Below are 19,749 nucleotides of genomic sequence, written 5' to 3'. Positions count from 1 at the left end.
ACCTTTCGCCGCGCCAGTCGCCGCCTACGAGCGAGACGGATGCGGCGGCGACGTGGGCGAGGGGGCGCGGGGTCGAGCGCCGCCGTCTCCCTCCCAAATCCGGTCAGACGCCTCCCACGCAGCTCCGCCGCCTTTTCTTTTTTTTTTTTCTCCGCGCAGCCTCAAACGCAACGCGACGCGTGGACCGAGCCCTTCCCCCCCCGCCCGCTCGCCGCGATCTTTCCACTTTCCTCTCGACGGCGTTTTCAACTTTTTACGAGCGGACGGGAAGGCCGATGAAACGGCGGCGAAACGACGGCTCCGGCACGGAACGGTAAAAGAAGCGCTTCTCACGTCCCCGCCGCTGTCCTTGAGCCCCACGACGTTGGGATGTCGGGACAAACGCACGACGGCGTCCACCGGCAACTCCAGGCCCGTGTTGGCCGGGACGCTGTACAGGATGACCGGAACCGCGCTGCTGTCGGCCACCTGCGGGGGGAGACGAAGGGGCGGAGTTAATCGAGGGGGCGGGGCGAACCCGGGCCCCGCCCATTAGCGCTCCGTTGACGTAAAAGGACGTCGACGGGAACCGCGGCGAGGAGCGCCGTCCACGTATCCATAGACGTCAATGGTAGCAAAGGAGTTAATCCGACAGTTGGTTAAGAAACAAAAAAATTCTTCTTAAATTGATTTAAAAATAAAATTACAAATATTAGTAAAATAAAATCATGTACAGTAAAATGAAGAGCTTTAACGGTATGATTGTTATATTCTATTGTTACAAATTAATATTCGAAAAATATGTACGTCTCCGTCTCTGTGTCTTTGTTATCCTTTCATATTCTATCAGTTGTGTAGCAGCCCCACCATTTGTGCTGGCTTATTAAAAAAAAAAAAATGCTAATTTAACAATTGTGTGTTAGCATCAAACTAGCCAAAGTGTTGCAGTTTGCTTCGATTTAAAACGATTTAAAATCGTCATTGTTTTCCGCTCGGTTTAACTTTAAACGTCAAGTGGGAGTTCCACTAAACTAGCTCTTCTCTGCACCCCACCTTCAGGAAAGAGATAAAAGAGACTCTAATCTATCAAAATTGCAAAGGAAAACTGTATCCCCTTTTTAATATGAACGTATGAAAAAAAAAGCAATAAAAATCGACTTTTTTTTTTTACAGCGCTGATACCGGCTACAGGTTATTCTGAAACTGAAAAAATAACCAGGTGGATCAAAGTGCCTAAAAACAAAATCCCAATCCTTATTTTGTCGCGATTACACTTCGCACGGACCCCGGCGGGCCCCGCCTCTGTATTTAAGGACCGCGCGAAACAAACGTTAGCCGGTCGACCTTTCGGACTTTGTCGCCAAGATCAGAAAGTTGCGTTAATGGACATGAGGAGCGTGTGTTTGGTTTGGGCGCTTGACCTTAGTGAAGTGCTGGACCAGGGCGCCAGTGTCCATCTTGCCTTTGTAAAAGCACGGCGTCACCACCAGGACGGCGTCGGCGCCGGCCGCCGCCATCTTGGCCGTCAGCTCCACCGTGGCTCTCGTGGCTAAACGACGACATCGGAAAATATGCGGAATATAAACTTATGAGGGCCGCACAATCGACCCAATTTTAATGGCGATGTTAACGTTCAAAAAGCCGGCTAGCGTACGCATGTCAAATCAAGCGCGTTGTCATCCTACCACTAGGGGGCAATGTTTCCACATGTTTGCGCGACAAGAGCCTCCGCTTTTCTCACCCTAATATATTGAGCAGTGTGAAATGGCGTTGAGTTTCTCATCTGACTCCAAATAGATTTGGTGCTAGCTGTCAATTGAGACCCATTTTGAGAAATCCAAACAATGTGATTAAATTGGGTTTGAAATGACCCTAAAATGACATTTTGACCGCTAATTGATTCCAATTTGCGTCAAAGTAAATAATGTGCGTGGTTCCAAGTAGGCTTCATTTTTTCAATGGTTTGCACCCAGCAAGTAAATTAGCCGCGTTGTGCCAATGTTTTCGCTATTTCTCGGGTGAATTTGAATTATTTACTTTAGTTTATTATTATTATTATCGGTAAGTATCAATACTTGTTTGCATACTGCTCGTTCAAAAAAAAGGGCAATAAATAGACGTGTTTGACCCGACATGATGAATAATCGCGATTGTTATTTTTACGTAGCGTATACTAAAACACTGTGACGCACATTCACAGCCGGATCCAGCGATGAGCAGCGAGCCGGCGGGCATGAGGCGTCGAACCCTCTTGACCACCTCCACGCGCTCGTCTTCCGTCAGATAAGGGTACTCGCCGTTGGAGCCCTGCACCACCAGACCTACACGACATACAAAACAATGTTCACGCTGCGTGATTAGTATGGGGATGGAACAAGCGTACGCGCAAAACCAATACGGATACGTATGTTTCAATCATTTAACCTGAAAGTGAGTGCAAAATAGGAAGCAAGCTACATTTACCTGAAAAATGTGTAAAAGGACAAAGATGATGAAATTTTGCAAAAATCGAAATTGTACAAAAACATTCCTGACCTGTCTTAAAAGGTTATAAAAAAATAGACAAATAACACAAAATATTTTTAACATGTTTTAAGTAATGTATTTAAGGATACAATTATGAAATATGAATTCAAAGAAATGGTATACAAAAACGGAAGACAAAACTAAGGAGGGAAAAATCCTGAAAATGGGTAGAAAATTTTAAGTGTTTTTTTTCCACACAGCATGAAAAGTGGTTTCATATTTAGAAAACACAAAGAACAACAAAAAATAAATTAAATAAAAAAGAAAATCAAGTAGAGAACATGAAAAATAAGATGAAAGGTACCAAAAAATATCAAGGTCTTGTGGTAGAAAAAACAAAAAAAAACGCTTGCATTAGTTTGAATTAAACACATTAAAAAGTGAACAATTAAAAATACAAGGGAAAAGGGGAAATATAAAACTATTTTACAACAACGTATTTGTTGAGGAAAGGATATTTTTCGTGAAGTAAATATAATAGCAAATATAATAAATGGTTTTCCGTTTTGACACGTTTCCCGGCTGGTTTTCTGACTAAAGGAGACATTTGAAATGAGCAATCCAACGGAGCGTCGCAGTGCGCTTTTGAGAGTACTGGACTTTTCGACAAGTGCTCTTTCCGGAAGTGACGCAACCCTCGCCCCCCAAGCTTTGAAATCGCTGGCACGCGCGTCAGTCACCATATGTCGCGGTTTTGGTTTTCGTCAGACCTTTAAAAGGAATCTCGGCGTACTTGCGGAGGTTGTGCTCCAATTTGTCGTAGTCGACGTCCTCCCGCTCCGTGAAGGGGGTGGCGATCGGGGGGTACACGCCGCTCAGGTCCAGCCGGGCGCCGGCCGAACTCAGGGCGCGGGTCCCGCTCGCTCCTCGGCCGAGGCGCGCCGCTGTCAGCCAGTGGCTCGACATTTTCCGGGCCGCTGAACGCAACATGACGCCGACCCGGACTATATATACACTTGGACTCGGTTCTTTCTTGTTTGAACCGACTGCGCTTCCTCTTGTCACTTAATGTCTGAGCCGCCCGGTTAAATATTGACGAGGGTTCGTGCTTTTTCCCTCGTTCGGTCCCTCAAACGTTGACCTGAGTTTAGTCACTTTTTTTTCTTCACCTGTCACATATGTTGGCTGAGGAGACGTGAAAGATACATCAGCGCCCCCAAGCGGTCTGCGCCGCGGCCATTTGTCTTTTTTGGACGTAGGGTACAAACGCATTCGCGAGGATGAATGAAAATAAGTAATTAATTTAAAAAAAAACAATATATGTTAAATTGATACAATATTAGTAATCAGAAGGCGAACATAAAAATGGTTAAAGAATGCAATCCTCCTGGGAACTTTATGGAGAAAACTTTATGTAGCTGTACAAGTGCGGTACATTAACACTACGAATTTAATACAATATTTTGAAATTGAACCCTACAAGTGCAGATCCATATTAAATACAAATTATATTGTTCCCAAAACAAATTTGATGTGCGTCTGCTTTGGTCACTTTTTTTTCTTCACTTGTCATTTATGTTTGCTGACGAAACGTGAGTGATACGTTAGCACCCCCAAGCGGCCTGCGATGCCACCACTTGTCTGTTTCGACGATACAAACAAAACACATTCACGAAGATTGAATGAAAATGGCTCCTAAAAAAGTGATTTCTTAAAAAAAAAGGAAGAATTCCTGCTGAATTGATAAAATAATATCATTTAAAAGATGAGCATAAAAGTGGTTAAAAAAAGGGACGCTCAAGTAAACTTTATGGAGTAAACTTATAAATATATATATATATATATATATATATATATATATATATATATATATATATATATATATATATATATATATATATATATATATATGTGTGTGTGTGTGTGTGTGTGTGTGTGTGTGTGTGTGTGTGTGTGTGTGTGTGTGGGGAAGCACTTTTGCATGACCCCAAACTAAATATAAGTAAAATTAGATGCTCAAAATAATCCAAAAAATAACATTACTGATGCTGTGAACGCAGAAATAATTCCTGGATCACTGGAAATGTCAAATCAAATTGTACAACTTAAACGTCCTCAAAAGGTGACCCCCTCCCCCCCCCCCCCCCTCTCTCTCTCTCTCTGCACTCATCACCAAAACACCAGCAGACCAACAACTATTTTGTGGGGAAAGAGGCATAACTAGAAAGTTGTCTATTTTTTTTGGTTTGCAACCACTTTGACGGGATGACTGGCAAAACTCCACCCCCTGGTGGGCGGGATTAGAAAACATCCTTTTTTTTTTGGGGGGGGGGGGGGGGGGGGGGGGGGGGGGCAAGGTTTGACTTTTGTAGTTTGCTTGTTTAACTCTATCTTTCAACCGAGTACTGTTGGCGTATTTCAGACTTGTTCAGACAGATATACCGGAAGGGTTAAAAAACAACAACAACAAACACGGAATAACTTTTTTTTTTGGGAGAGCGGCGAGGTACCCCAGAATGGCCTAGATGCTTTTCGGACTGACCTTGCCTGCGCATTTCTCACGGTAAAGCTAACAACTGTTGGAGCACTTTTTTTCCAGTTCCAGAATTATTTTTTTCCATGTAAGCAAAACAAAATGTTGATTATGATTGAATTGAGGACGTACCGTGTCAGAAAATGAGCAGAGGAAAATGTGAGATTGTTGTTTTTTTTCAAAGTGACTAGGTCAGTGTTTGTGCTGTAAATGTTTGTAAATTCATGTTTGCAGTGTAAATGTACTGATTGCAAAATGACATTTCTTTTTTCCTTTCCTTTGCACTTTGACCCGCCGTCACAGCCAGATTCATGACTGTTAAAAGGAGAAAAAAAAATAAAACACTAGCCTAAAGAAGAGTTTGCATTTAAATTTTAACATTAATTTAAAAAATACATACCCAACCATCTGCCACCAGTAGAGAGCGCCGTTTGATCATTTTGTTTTGTTTTTGCTATTCGTCAGGCGGTCTACTTCTGTCGGTACTTCTAATTCTTTTTTCTTTTTTATGACTTACACTTAAAGTCTGTGGTTCTAAATTTGCATTAATTGAAGCACAAAACAGTAATACAAGTGTAACACGCAAACAAAGTCAGCTACGGGGCTTCAGCCACGCCTATAATACACCCTCATGTTTAATACCGAGGACGAGACCGCAGTTAACAATCACGTCCACTGGATGGCATTACCATGCTTTATATGGCACTGAAATGGGGGACGTCGGTTCTCATTTATAACCGCCTGCCCGACAACTATCGAAGATATTCATTAACATTTGCCGAAATTTCATGTCACATACACTACAAGCGAAACAAAGTATTGGTGAGGTTGAACTTAAAAAAACGTCTTTAATTAGTCCATTAAAAAGCATATATCCTGCACTTCGTCTTTTTTTTCAAATGTTTTCGGTAATGCAAATTTGGTTAATGAAATTTAAAAGTGTTTCATAGTTTATCAATTTGTTTTTCGCTCTTCAGGGCCACCACTCTAAAAACACTGGGTTAATTTATATTTGTAGATTTGTGGCGATTTCAATCCCGTTTTTTGAAAGAGGAATTGGAAAGAGGAATCGATTGAAATTCGACTGTTTTTTTTTTTTTTTCCGTCCCATTCATTCAAGAATTGAATTACCGGATTGAAATAAGGGCTGACGGGCGCCGTCTCGTGGCCTCGCCTCCTTCCCGCACGCCATGTCTCTTTTGACGGGCCGCCGTCGGCGCCTTTGGAGGTGGCGGCTGCGCGGGAATGTCCGCCTGGCGCTCTTCTTGTCGGCGGCCACCTGTGCGCTCTACTTTGGCGTCTTTGCGGCGCCTGCTCTGCTGAGGGCCGGCTGCCCCGCCGCGTCTCCGCTGCTGGGTGAGGAAACGCGGATTTTCGAGGTCGATACCCGTCGACGGCGGCGAACGCCCTCGCTTATTCATTGGCGGAGCGGTAAAAATGGAGCTTTAACCTGATCTAATTCAACCAAACCTGACCTGACCTGACCTGACCCAACTTGACCTGACCTAAACCAACCCAACCCCACCTAACCAAACTTTTTGTTTGCGTTCGTTTCCTTTCAGTGCATTTTTCTTTTCCTTTCCTTCCATTGCTGTCCTTTCATGTGCTGTTCTTTATTTCCATGCTTTTCCTTCCCTTTCCTTTCTTTTTCTTTCCCATCCCGTCCTTACATTCTTGTCCCGTCCCGTCCTCCCTTTCCCTTCGCTTTCTTGGCCGTTCCCACGCGTAGTTGGGCCCCGCCCGGCCAATCTCTCCCGGCTATACCCGTCTTTGGGCGAGATGAGAAACAGGATCCCGTTGGCGTCACCGGGCGGACTCTACCGTCCGCCCGACTGCCGACCTCGGCAAAGCACTGCCATCGTGGTCCCGTACCGGAAGCGCCGGGCGCACCTGCGCGCTCTCCTCGGCCACCTGCATCCTTTCCTGCAGAGGCAACAGCTTCATTACGGAATCTACCTGGTGGAGCAGGTGAGGAGACGCGCGGACGGGCCGCCTTGGCTCGGCCAAAACGGGACCAAATCCTGCATAAAATAACCGAGGACACGTTCTTCCAGTGGGGGAACGGCACCTTCAACAAAGGCCGACTGTACAACGCCGGCGTGACCGAAGCGCTCCGAGACGGGAGCTGGACGTGCCTCATCCTCCACGACGTGGACCTTCTGCCCGAGGACGACCGCAATACCTACGCCTGCCACCGGGACAGGCCCTCGCACTTGTCCGTGGCTATCGATAAGCATGGCTACAGGTAGCCGCGCCCCCGCGTGAACTTTACGCTCCCAACTCGAGTGGTCCGACGCTCCGCGATAGTTTGATCGTTCCCTTCCATGTTGATTTTCGTATTTGACATGATTCAAATCAAAATTGCAATCGAAGCATGGTCTACACCAAGTCGGGGTTCTTGCAAACGGGCGGTGAATGTCTCCATATATATATATATATATATATATATATATATATATATATATATATATATATATATATATATATATATATATATATATATATATATATATATATATATATATATATATATATATATATATATATAATCTTTAAACTGAGAAGACCTCTGACCAAATTCTCCAGATCCATGTTTGCGTGTAGCAATTATAAACCAGAGTTTTACCTCATCATCTACTCTATTTCTTGACAAAAACATAAGTTCGTTCCGATTGGACAGAATTCGGCGACATCAGTCAGCAAGGCATGCTTGTAAATCCATCAAAACCACTAAAGCAGAGGTTTTTTTTAAATACATGTAATTGAAAAAAGAACGATGGATATCTTTTGATTCATTCGAGCTAGCCTACTTGTCACGCAGGTTGTTCTATCCACAAGCTTTTGGCGGTGTGGTCGCAGTGACTCCGGAGCAATTCAGGAGGATGAACGGCTTCTCAAACCAGTTTTGGGGCTGGGGACAAGAGGATGATAATTTCTGGCGAAGGTAATATTTTTAAAAAAGGAAGAAACGGGCATGGAGTTATGAATTGTGTTGTTGAACGGTCTTCTTGGTGGTGCGCAGAGCGCATCTGAGCGGCATGAAGGTGGAGCGCCCCCCAGAGGCCATCGCTCGCTACAAAATGATCAAGCACGAGAGGGACGCGGGGAACGAGAAGAACCCCCGCAAGTAAACGCGAGCCTCGCCTCGCCTCGCCTCGCATCCGCGCCCCTAAACGACCGAGCGAGCGCTCAAGTCAAAGCCGTTTGACCTTTCTTTTAAAGCGTCGACCTCCTGAAACGGACCGAAGCGGACTGGCGATCCGACGGCCTCAATTCTCTCACTTACAAGCTCGTGTCCAAAGAGCGGGAAGCGCTCTACACTCATCTCATGGTGGACGTCGGAGAAAAAGCGCCACCGGAAGTCCGGGAACAAAACGCGACTAAGGCGTAGCGTGCGTTGCGCGCAAGTTCTCGCTTCGTGAATTTGAACGTCAATAAAAACTCAATTCGACGTTCGCTCTGGTCGTGTTTTCTCAAGGAACGGCAGGCATACAAAAGTGTGCGTGTGTAAATGCGTATGAATAAATATATAGCGGCAGGACGAAGAAAGCCCACGTTGCCGCTAGTGCGCACAATAACTGCCCAAACGGGCAAAGACAAAGCCAACAGGTTCAAAGGTTCAAAGCGTCACTTTTTACTGCGGGACAAAAGTATATATTAAATATCGGACCGGAGATGACGCGAGGGGGCCGAAGCGCTCGAGTGACGTCACGGCGGGCGGGTCATTGCGGCATTCTCCCGCGGCACCGGGGCGGCAGAGCCGAGCGACGAACGAGGGAGTCTCGGCCCGTCATGGCGAGCCTCCCCGTCTTCTTCCTCCTCCTCCTCCTCCTCCTGCCCGGGCCGGGGCTCGCCCTGCTCGGCTTCCGTCCGGAGGAGACCGGCCCGGAGCTGTCCGTGCAGGACGGGGTTCTGAAAGCCACCGAGGGGACGCGCTTCACGCTTCGGGTCTACTTCTCCAGCCCGCCGCTGCACCGACTCAACCGCACGCGCGCGCGGGCCACCAGCGCGGCGCCGTGGATCGCCTTCATCGAGGAGCCCGGAACCGGGGGCGAAGCGCGCCACCGCAACATGTGCGCGGACAAGAGCGCGCGCACGTCCGACATCCAAGTGCTGGGCTCGTTCAAGTCGGCCTCCAGCCGCAACTCGGTTCTGGTGGAGCTGCTCGCCAAGGAGCTGCGGCACGGGGAGGCCATCAAGTTCTACTCGGTGCGTATGCCGATCCGCCTTATCCCGCCTTACCGGCCCGGCGCCCCGGAGGCTGCGTGCTAACCGGAACGCAAATGCTCCATTTGACAAAAGTCCTTACTTGTCCTCGCTCGTAAGACACCCGCACTTAGACGCCATATGTCGCGCCCGTTTTTTTGGGACCGTTGAAGCGACAATGGCGGCCTTCCGTTCCGCTTTCGCGGTCTCCCGAGCCTCTTCGCGTGTCCGCCGTCGCGTCCGTTCCGTCGTGTCCGATCCGTCGTGTCCGTTCCGTCGTGTCCCATCCGTCGTGTCCGTTCCGTCGCGTCCGTTCCGTCGTGTCCCATCCGTCGCGTCCGTTCCGTCGCGTCCGTTCCGTCGTGTCCCATCCGTCGCGTCCGTTCCGTCGTGTCCCATCCGTCGCGTCCGTTCCGTCGCGTCCGTTCCGTCTCAGTAAGACCAAGGCCAAACGTACGAGACGCCGGCGGAGAGGCCGGGCCGGACGGTGGACGGAATGAGTCAAAAGATAGACCAAACGCAAATGTGCGCCGTAGTGGACGCACATGCGTAGGACTGTACACTAGTCAACTTTGTCCTCGTACCGGTCGAAAATGGAATATTTGTTCTCATTTTCAAGCAAAAAATCAATATTGGAATCCCCTACTGAAAAATGGAGCATTTTGTGAAACTTTAAGGAAAAGCATATTGTGAGATTGTCCTTGAGCCCCAACCTATTCATTTGCGTCCACCGCCGTGCCCCGTTTCTCTCAGCAAAGTAAAATCGCACCCCGGCCAAAAAATATCGGAATACCGGCCGGTGAGTTGAAGTATCCGTGGCCGGTATCGGCATCTTTGGCCGGGCCTCGATACCTTGAAAGGAAACCGAGGGTCTTTTCCCCAGGTGTGCGCCTTCGACGGATCCAAATGGGAACACTACCGCACCAGGGACTTCTGGGTGGCGGTCGCCGAGCGGGCGGGGGAGGCGCCCGAGCTGTGGATCCAAGTTCTGGTGTCGGTGCTTCTGCTGGCTTTGTCGGCGCTCTTCAGCGGCCTCAACCTCAGCCTGCTGGCGCTGGACCCGGTGGAGCTGCAAGTTCTGCAGAACAGCGGCACCGACCGGGAGCAGCGCTACGCCCGCAAAATCGAGTCGGTGCGGCGCCACGGTGAGCGCTCAGACGTGCTTTGCCGGCGAGCTTTCGAGCCGGGGGCCCGAGCTTTCCCGCCGGGGGCCCGAGCTTTCGAGCCGGGGGCCCGAGCTTTCCCGCCGGGGGCCCGAGCTTTCCCGCCGGGGGCCCGAGCTTTCCCGCCGGGGGCCCGAGCTTTCCCGCCGGGGGCAAACGTTCAGATTAGGCTTGGAGCCGGCGCGGCCTTCCAAAACGCTTTCAGTCTGGCTTTTGGCTTTAGGATTCGTAGTCTTGGGTAGGTTTTCGAATCGGGGTTCGAAGTTAGGGCGGGGTTTCAAATGGGGCTTTCAAAGCGGGGACGGGCTTTGGATTTAGGCTTCGCAGCCAAGGTAGGATTTCAAATCGGTATTAGGTTAGGCTTTTAGATGGGACTTTCAACTTGCGGGTGGGGTTTGAAAGTAGGACTCGAAGCCTTTGAGTGCCGAGGCGGGGCGTAAACCTTAGCCAAGCTTTCAAAACCGGCTTTGAAACCTTTCAAATCAAGGTGTGAAAGCGTAGACGGGGCTTCAAATTGCCGCAATGTACCCTTCCAAAACGAGGCTAGGGTTTGGAGCCAGGCCAGGTTTCCAAATGTTTCGGGTTAAGGTATGAGGCCGGCGTTCTCGTTTGAAACGGGGGAGCCAAACCTTAGAAGTTGGGGTACCGAGCCCGGGGCGGGGTTGGGGCACGAAATGAGAGCCTCAAACGGCGGGTAGGCTTTGAAAGCTGCGACGCCTTGCAGGCAACTACGTGCTGTGCACGCTGCTGCTGGGCACGGCGCTGATCAACGCCTCGCTGGCGGTGTGGACGTGCCGCATCCTGGGCATGACGTGGCTGTCTACGTGCGCGTGCGCGCTGGGCATCTTCCTGGTGGGCGAGATCCTGCCGCACTCGGCCGCCTCGCGCCACGGCCTGGCCATGGCGGCGCGCAGCATCTGGCTGACGCGCCTGCTCATGCTGCTCTCCTTCCCCGTGTCGTACCCGCTCAGCAAGCTGCTGGACCTCATCCTGCACCAGGAGATCTCCAGCTTCTACACGCGCGAGAAGCTGCTGGAGATGCTGCGCGTCACGGACCCCTACCACGACCTGCTTAAGGTAGGTTTCCCGCTTAAACGGGCCCGACCCGGACCGGAAAGCCAACCCTCCTTTGGAACCCTAAGCTCGCCTCGAAGCCGTAACCCTCTCTGGAAACGCTCGCCGAGACCCGGAAAAGTCACTTGAAACCCCGACCCCGATTTCAGACCCTGGCCAAGTAACCCTAACTTGAAAAGCTATCCGAGACCATCGTTCAACCCTAACCGAAAATGGAAACCCTGCCACACTTGAAACCCTTAACCAAAGCTTCCAACCCAAACAAGGCTTGAATCCCTCATTTAAAAGCCCAAGCAAGACTTGGAAACCTAGAGGAGGTCTTTTCTTGAAGCCTTAACCCTCTCTTGAAACCCTCATTTGAAACCCCACTCCTGAGTGCAAAAGCCCAACCGTAGCCAAGTCTCGAAACGCATTTAAGCCCGAACAAAGGGTTGAATTCAAAACCTTAATACTTGCTTCAAACCCTCGTTTGAAATCCCGACCTCATCTTTGCACCCATCGCCCTAGCTTCGAACCCTAACCCTGTTTTGGAACGATAAAACTCTCTGGAAACCCTAACCAAGACTCGAAACCCTGGTTACAAAAGCCCAAGCGAGTCCGGAAACCCATTTCAAAGCCTAAGTGAGGCTTGAAACCTCAATTCAAAACGCCAATCCTTGCTTCAAAGCCTAATTCGAAATCCTGAGCGCGTGGCGGCGCCCGTTGCCCCATCTTCAAACTCGAACTCTTTCGAGACCAGGACCCGCTCTCGAAACCCTAACCGAGACCGGCCCCAACCCCGATTTGGAAAGCCCCGACCGAGTCTGGAAACGAATCGAAAAGGGGCGCCGTCTCGAAACCGATTCTCAACCCCGACGGCGATCGTAAACCTCGGTCGGAGACCCCGATGCTTGGCCCGCGTCCTCGCACCCCCGTTTCGAGCCGCCGGCCCGCCTCCAAACTCCAAAGCCGTCTCGGAAACCCAAACAAAGGGTCGCGACTCATCGGTCCGTATCTCAAAGCCTCCCCGCGTACAAAGGACGAGGTCGACGAAAGCCTAAATTTGTGTGTGACGCAAGGAGGAGCTGAACATCATCCAGGGGGCGCTGGAGCTGCGCAGCAAGACGGTGGAGGAGGTGCTGACGCCGCTGGGCGACTGCTTCATGCTAGCGGCCGACGCCGTGCTGGACTTCAACACCATGACGGAGATCATGCAGAGCGGCTACACGCGCATCCCCGTCTACCGCGAGACGCGCGCCAACATCGTGGACGTCCTCTTCGTCAAGGACCTGGCCTTCGTGGACCCCGACGACTGCACGCCGCTGCACGCCGTCACCCGCTTCTACCGCCGCCCGCTGCACTGCGTCTTCAGCGACACCACGCTGGACGCCGTGCTGGAGGACTTCAAGAAAGGTACGGCTCAAAATCCCTCCGCGGTAGGGGATGAGTTCTGGCTAAGATTTGAGGGAAAACGCTACGTCGGCGTGGAGAGCGCTTTTTTTCTTCTTCGACCCGGGCGTCCGGGGACTTTGAGCGAGTTACCGTAGGAGCCAAGACTCAGGGATTCCGCTGGGCTTTTCGGGACGGGATCGGACGCCCGGCCTCATTTCCCGGTATCGGTACTCGTCTTTGGGAATAATTCTTCTTGGTAAACCCCTCCTCGCTAAGGTCACAAATGGACTGATGGACATACGTTTTTTCAGCCAAAGACTTTTTTAGGCAGTTAGGCCGGACTTAAGTTTCGGAGAGAAACAAAAAATGCTTCGACTCACGTCAAAGACACAAGGGAAGCAGAGTTGCGCCAACGCTTATTTAATCACGTTAGCATCTGGGCCGCCCGCGCAATATTGCGCCGAATTTTTTGTCGGACGCTAACGCTAAAGCCTTTTTGTTGAGCTCGTTACCATTAGCGTCAAAGCTTCTTCTTTCCCTTGCTTTGCGCTGACCCAATTAGATGAATGCGAGATGTGTGAGTCGGGGTGCGCGCGCGCGAACGTGCGTGTCAATGAGAAAGCTGAAAAGAATCCAGAACAAGTGAGTTGCACTGAAAGGATGCACTGTGAAGCGCATTGGAACCAGACCAACCCAACACACACACACAGCCTGAACTCACCATTGACAAAGTCCTCTTCACACTCTTTTTTGGTTTTTTTTTTGGGGGGGGTGTTGAAAGGAGGCAAATGTGCGCACGCATAAGCGCTGAGAGCCTCTTCAGGTCCTTTTACGTCAGCTTCGTAGAAAGAAAGAAGAACATTGGTTTTGCATGACTGCCATCCAAACACTTTCAGTTGAATGAAAAGTATTGAAGGAAGGAAAGAAGTTGGACGCGAGAGAAGAAAAAGACAAAAAGTAAAAGAAAGTAAGAATGAAAAAAGAAAGAGAAAAAAGCCAAGAGGAAATAGAAGGAAACACACGGGAAAAAAGTATGAAAAGAAATGAAAACTTGAGAAATTATTCAATGAATTCAGCTAAAGAAAAGTCAAGAAAAACAGGAAGGTCAAAAGACAAAAGTCAAGTCAGTTTTATCTATTAAGCGCGTTTAAAAAGACCAATCAACCACAGTGCTGTACATGAATAAAATAATAAAGCGCTAAGGGGAAAATTGACTAAAAAAAAATGGGAGGAATAATAAAAGGACAAAAACAGAAAGGAAAAAAAAGAAACGGAGAGAAAAAAAACGGAATAGAGAAAAGGCAAAAGAAAGAAAAAGATGCAAAGAAAAAAAACTGCGAAAAGTTAAAAGAAAATGCGAAAGAGAAAGGCAGAAAGATGGGAATAAAAGAACGAAAGAAAAAAGGGAAAACAAAAAATAAAACAAAAAACAGGAAAAGAGAAAGATGAAAGAAAATCCAAGCCAAAACGAAAATCAAAAAGGAAATAAAGCAGAAAGAAAAAAGGCAGAAGGAAAAGGAGGAATGAAAACGGAAGAAACGGAATTAAAGATAATAACAAAAAGGGACAAAAGAAAAGGCAGAAAGATGGAAAGGAAGGAAAAGAAAGAAAGAGGGCGAAAAAGGAAGTAAGAAAATAAGATATAGACAGAAAAACAGGTCAAAAGAAAAAGGCGGTAAGAAAGTCAAGAACGAAGTCTCTGGCTTCTGCCGTCAGGCAAATCTCACCTGGCCGTCGTCCAGCGCGTCAACAACGAGGGCGAGGGCGACCCCTTCTACCAGGTCATGGGCATCGTCACGCTGGAGGACGTCATCGAGGAGATCATCAAGTCGGAAATCCTGGACGAGACCGACCTCTACAGTACTCAGATTTACACCTTTTCCTTTCAATTCGGCGTTTTTTTTTCCAACTCTGCGTGTCGCCACCGCAGCCGACAACCGCAGCAAGCGGCGCGTCTCTCGCCACGACAGAAGGCAGCAGGACTTTTCCGTCTTCAAGATGGCCGACCGCGAGATGAAAGTCAAAATTTCCCCGCAGCTTCTACTGGCCACGCACCGCTTTTTGTCCACAGGTATCGGACGATCGCCGGCTACAGGCTACAGCTAAATTACAAGCGGGACTAGGAAAAATTATAGCTAGCAGTAGCATTTTCAAAACACTTATTACTCTTAGATTCAAACAACTGAGCCTACGCTAACTGCTAAGCTAGTTTTGAGTATAATGGAAGTATTAGTTGCCAAAATCCACTTGTAACCGACTCCTTATATTATAATTTTACGTCGAGGGAAAAACATCATAAAGAACAGATTGGGTAGAAAAATAGCTAAGACAACACTGAGGCTACGCTAAAGCGTAAGCTAACGTCAAAGAAACAAGGCTCTACCTAAAACTAAGCTAACGGCTAATATAAGCAAGGCTGACCTACAGTGACAATTCATCGGTTTATATGTAAACTAAAGCTAACGGCTAAAATATTCAAGGATAACCTACAGCGTGAGTAGCAAAGAGCCTACTCAAAACTAAGCTAACTGCTAATATAAGCGAGTCCAAACCAAAGCGTGTGTACCAATTAGCATCATCCAAACCAGCAGCTTTATGTGTAAAATACTAAGGCTAAGCTAAACTGTAAGCTAACGTCAAAGAATTTAGGCATTACTCAAAGCTAAGCTAACGGCCAATATAAGCAAGGCTAACCTACAGTGTATGTATGTAGCAAAGAACCGAGGCGCTCCTTAAAACTAAGCTAACTGCTAATATAAGCGAGTCTAAACCAAAGCGTGTGTACCAATTAGCATCATCCGAAGCAGCGGCTTTATTTGTAAAAAAACGGAGCTGAGGCTAAGATACAGGCTGCTCTAAACGCTAGGCTAACTGGCATGGTGTTTCACGCCCATCAGAGGTGGATCCTTTCAAGCCGCTTTACATCTCCGAGAAGATTCTCCTGAGGCTCATCAAACATCCCAGCGTAGTCCAGGACCTCAAGTTTGACGAGAAAAACAAGCGCGCACCCAAGCACTTCCTGTACCAGAGAAACAAGCCGGCAGACTACTTCATCCTGGTGTTGCAGGTGCCACACTTCACTCGTTACTTTTATTGTGACGTCCAGAAACTCAAGTTGACTCGTGTCGTTTCCCCCGCTCACATCCCACATCTCACACATCTCACACATCTCACATTTATTCTGGAATCCTGTTTCCTGTTTTTCTTTAGGTCGAAATGTCAGATGTTTTAGATGCCTTGTTTTATGTTCTTTTACGCTACAAGCCGGAAATCCTATCGCGACTGGTTGCGTTTATTTTAAATCGGAAGATTTATGTTGTTCGCGTCTGTATTTGTATTCTCCTGGGATATTGGATTGCTAAATTTCCTGCTTGTGGCCCTCTGGTCTTGGTGCTTTTATTCTGAAATCTTGTCTCAAACGTTTCCCGAGTATGGATAAATGGTTCTTTTATTTAGAAAACACCGGATTCCGTCTGCTCTTTTCGTACTTCAGATGTCTGTTTATTTTCTGGTGAAATCCAGGATAACATCTTGTTTTGGTTGTTCTTGTTTGGGATTTTGATACTTTTGTTGTGAAAGACCATCTCATAATGTTTGCTGGTCTTTTAGGGTCGAGTGGAAGTGGAGTTTGGCAAGGAAAGTCTCAAATTTGAAAATGGAGCCTTTTCCTATTTTGGGGTTCCAGCTATTATGCCGGCAGGTGAATACACACACACACACACACACACACACACAAAGACTGGATTTTATGAGATTGAAGTAGGAAAAAAAAACCTAAAAGCTCATTTTTTGGGGTTGGCAGAAATATATGTATATATATTTACATATACACACACACATACAACTGACAGACAAAAAGACCCTAAAATTGGGGTTTCAAACAAGGATTCATGAGTCAAAATTGTATTGGGGTATCCAATTAGAGTTTGAATATTTGATTGTTTTTCTAATTGGGGATTGAAAAGGGCGAGTCTCGGCTCGGGTTGAGGTTTCGATTCGGGTTTTGATCTTGACAGAGTTTTAGGTTCTAAAATTAGTTAAGCTTTCAAAATCGAGTTAGGTTTTTAAAGTCGAGTATGATAAAATGAACGTTTCAAGTTGGGGTTTTAAGACTGGAATAGAGCATCAATTTGGGGTTTCCAACAAGATTCGGGGTGTCAAACTCGGGTTTGAGAGTAGGTTTAAAGGTGAATCTTTACGTGGGTTTCACATTTAGATGATTTAGATGATTCACATTTAGATGAGGTTCCAAACGAGGGCTTTGAAGCAGGATTAGGGTTTCAAACAAGCTTCAGGTTATCAAACCCGGATGACGTTTTTCAAATTAGGATTGGAAACCAGGATTTGGGTTTCAAGACAGGGGGACAGTTTTAAATTACGGTTTCAAGACAGAATGCAGCTACGGCTTCAAAACTAGTATTTCAAACACAAGTCAAGGATTCAAATTAGGGCTCGAAGTAAGGGTGAGGACATCGAGATGGACTCAGGGTCTCCTATTAGGGTTTCAAAAACCTGATTAGCGCTTCTGATTGTAAAAGAGTCTAAAGATAAGGCGAGGGATGAACATTAATTTCCGTCGTCGGGATGCGAGTTTCCAGAACTAGGGTGATCTCAAAATCTATTTGACCCGCCCCCCCGCGTCCAGACCAACGGTCCCCGAGTCGCTCGGAGTCCGAGGGCTTGTCCCCGAGCCAGCTCGGCGGCGGAACCAACGTCTACCTTCCCGACTACTCCGTACGCCAGCTGACGCCCCTTCAGATCCTCAAGGTACCGCATGGCCGCCGCATAACCCCGCCTCTCGAATTTACCCGCAACGCCCCTGGCCGCAGATCACCAGGAGCCACTACCACAATGCGCTCGGCGCCTCCAAGATGGACGCCTCGCCCCAGACGCCCGACGCCCAAACGGGCGAGCCTTCCCCGCCGGAAAACGGGGCCGCGGGCGCCACGCTGATGCCGCCGCCCTGCGAGCCGGGGCGGCACCCTCCCGTCAGGATTGGGAGACAGGAGAAGTCTCCGAGCACCACCGTGCTCAACCGCAGAAACCGCATCGTCCGTACGTTGATCACCCCTCGCTTCCCGCGCCGCTTTTAAACAGATAGTCTCGGCATTTTCAGCAGTCAAATGTCAAGACCCCTGCCCAAAGGATAGTTTGACTTGAGTAAAGTGATTGATGACATTGTTTTTCCGTCCTTTAACAAACATCTTGTGGCCTCGTCGTAAACGATATATTTTTGTCGCAGGAAGTAAATCCGATGGCCAAAAAAGTCCGAGCGATTGCGTCTTCCTGCGGACGGACGAGATCCCGTACGGCCGAGATGCCGGTAACCGCGGAAACCGTCTCGTGCGGATTCCCTTCATTTCAACCGGTAAAGCGCGGCGATACTCTGGCGACAAACTCAACGCTTACTCCCGCTCTCGTGTGTGTGTGTGTGTGTGTGTGTGTGTGTGTGTGTGTGTGTGCGTTTGCCTGCGTCAGACATGACCGGCGTTCCCGCGGTAACGGAGCAGTCGCCTTTCATCAGCAGCTTGTCGGTCAGCGCCTCAGACGACGCGCTGGGAACCAAACTCCGACTGAAACTCGGTCAGTCTGCGCGGCCAAGTACACGCACGCGCACACGCACGATTCAGTGGCCTTTCTCCACTTTTGATTCATATGCAAACACATATCTCACCATCCTTCTCACACAAATACAACACAAACACATATACAGTATATACACAAAATGTATAGATACACATATATTTACATGAGCAGTATACATACATAAACTGATGTAAATGTATACTGTATATGTATGTATGTGCGTACACACAAATATACGATTTGTATTCATATGTATACGTACGCAATTGCAAAATTTTCCATTCATTAATTTCTATGTACTGTATTGCATTTTCTAACGAGTTTAATGCAAAGCTTGTAACAGATTACTCGTGTGAAATTTTGTCATCGGCATAAAATCATAGCATTTTCAAAAAGTGTGCAATTTTGTTTAAAAGTACAACAAGATGAACGTCCATCTCGGTCTGGTTGAAAATGTAATAGATTTCAGCTACTAGAAAAATGATACTAAAAAAAAAAAAAATCGACCGAGTTAACAGTTGTGTGTTAACACGTTATAAAATGTAAATATATAACATGTATATATATATAACATGCACACACGCACACATGATTTTTTTTAACTTTGTTGATTGTTGCTTTTTATTTATTTGTCTCCTCAGACCACAAGAAAAGACAAAAATTGCAAGACGCCGATAAAACAGACAAGCCGGGAGACAATTCCCTAACGGAACCCGATCAACCGGAAGAGCAAGCGGACACTTCTGAACACCCATCTAGTTAAAAGCTAGCTTAGCAACCAAGACGACCGCATGACCTTAACAACAAAGTTTACTGAAATGACCAGAAGATTTTTTTGGGCTATAATTAACGACCTCCTGTAGGGGGAGCTGCTGCAACACCATCGAATGCTGAGTTTGGATTTTTGTTTTTTTGGTGATGACAATGCCAAAGATGTCACCACACAAGTTTTACTTTGAAATGGCTATTATTCGAATGCTGCTTGCTTATTGCGTTTGAATTCATTCAGTGCATTTTTTTTTAAATATCTAAAAGCATTTTATGCTCAAAGTGTATGCAAATGGAAAATATGAATTAAATGACATGAAATCTTCTTTTCAATTAGTCACTCTGGTTTTAAGAAAATACTTTAATTTTGTTAGGAAATGGAATATCACTCACCTTTGTGTCGCATGTTGTTGCACGTCGCATCTGAACGAGAGAAACATTTGAATTATTGATATTGCAAACGTCTCACATTGCAAATGGAAGCAAAGAGCCTCCCCTTCCCGCTCATCGTAATGACATCATCATCATCAAATTAATAATGAGAAAAAACAAGTGGCGGGCGTGGTCCTTGACCTCACATGTGAAGGCATGATAAAAAGCGAG

The 19,749-nt window shown here is 47.5% G+C and overlaps 3 protein-coding genes and 1 long non-coding RNA gene across 8 annotated transcripts in view; 2 read left to right on the top strand and 2 right to left on the bottom strand.

Annotated features, from left to right (window-relative positions):
• hoga1 (4-hydroxy-2-oxoglutarate aldolase 1) overlaps positions 1–3,597 on the bottom strand; it is a 5,495-nt gene extending 1,898 nt beyond the window's left edge. Inside the window, exons 1-4 of the mRNA XM_088420205.1 lie at positions 3,216–3,597; positions 2,172–2,300; positions 1,401–1,528; positions 334–468 (exon numbers count right to left, since the gene is read on the bottom strand). Of these exons, the coding sequence (XP_088276331.1) occupies positions 334–468; positions 1,401–1,528; positions 2,172–2,300; positions 3,216–3,435 (612 nt within the window). The 5' untranslated portion in view covers positions 3,436–3,597. The remainder of the gene's footprint in view (positions 1–333; positions 469–1,400; positions 1,529–2,171; positions 2,301–3,215) is intronic.
• Positions 3,598–4,801: 1,204 nt separating this feature from the next.
• Positions 4,802–8,429, top strand: LOC148421714 (beta-1,4-galactosyltransferase 3-like). Of its 3 annotated transcripts, none has more exons than XM_088420204.1 (7): positions 4,802–5,008; positions 6,099–6,334; positions 6,708–6,946; positions 7,033–7,223; positions 7,800–7,922; positions 8,001–8,105; positions 8,201–8,429. In XM_088420204.1, the coding sequence occupies exons 2-7, from the start codon at positions 6,169–6,171 to the stop codon at positions 8,367–8,369; spliced, it is 993 nt and encodes a 330-aa protein (XP_088276330.1). In that variant the 5' UTR covers positions 4,802–5,008; positions 6,099–6,168; the 3' UTR covers positions 8,370–8,429. The 3 variants fall into 3 exon arrangements, with proteins under 3 accessions (XP_088276330.1, XP_088276328.1, XP_088276329.1); XM_088420202.1 differs by having other exon boundaries at positions 6,099–6,409; XM_088420203.1 differs by having other exon boundaries at positions 4,802–5,066; positions 6,099–6,409.
• A 159-nt stretch (positions 8,430–8,588) lies between these two features.
• Positions 8,589–15,958, bottom strand: LOC148421713 (uncharacterized). The gene is made up of 3 exons (XR_015866282.1): positions 14,520–15,958; positions 13,514–13,630; positions 8,589–8,890 (listed from the first exon to the last, which is right to left on the bottom strand). It is a non-coding gene; the product is annotated as an uncharacterized LOC148421713 (long non-coding RNA).
• LOC148421712 (metal transporter CNNM1-like) lies at positions 8,702–19,471 on the top strand. Of its 3 annotated transcripts, XM_088420550.1 has the most exons (14): positions 8,702–9,187; positions 10,068–10,329; positions 11,072–11,199; positions 11,323–11,424; positions 12,480–12,813; positions 14,509–14,652; positions 14,723–14,863; positions 15,690–15,859; positions 16,402–16,492; positions 17,438–17,559; positions 17,622–17,847; positions 18,035–18,222; positions 18,255–18,375; positions 19,020–19,471. In XM_088420550.1, exons 1-14 carry the CDS (start codon positions 8,771–8,773, stop codon positions 19,139–19,141), a joined length of 2,568 nt encoding a protein of 855 aa, XP_088276676.1. In that variant the 5' UTR covers positions 8,702–8,770; the 3' UTR covers positions 19,142–19,471. The 3 variants fall into 3 exon arrangements, with proteins under 3 accessions (XP_088276676.1, XP_088276674.1, XP_088276675.1); XM_088420548.1 differs by having other exon boundaries at positions 11,072–11,424; XM_088420549.1 differs by having other exon boundaries at positions 8,703–9,187; positions 11,072–11,424; positions 18,035–18,115; positions 18,271–18,375.
• The last annotated feature ends 278 nt before the right edge of the window (positions 19,472–19,749 follow it).

The sequence above is a fragment of the Hippichthys cyanospilos genome, chromosome 7 (assembly GCF_059441005.1).
Source record: "Hippichthys cyanospilos isolate Australia breed blue-spotted pipefish chromosome 7, RoL_Hcya_1.0, whole genome shotgun sequence".
NCBI classification, from domain to species: Eukaryota; Metazoa; Chordata; class Actinopteri; order Syngnathiformes; family Syngnathidae; genus Hippichthys; species Hippichthys cyanospilos.
Note: the sequence above shows the minus strand (reverse complement) of the source record. Positions and strands in the feature narration are given on the sequence as shown.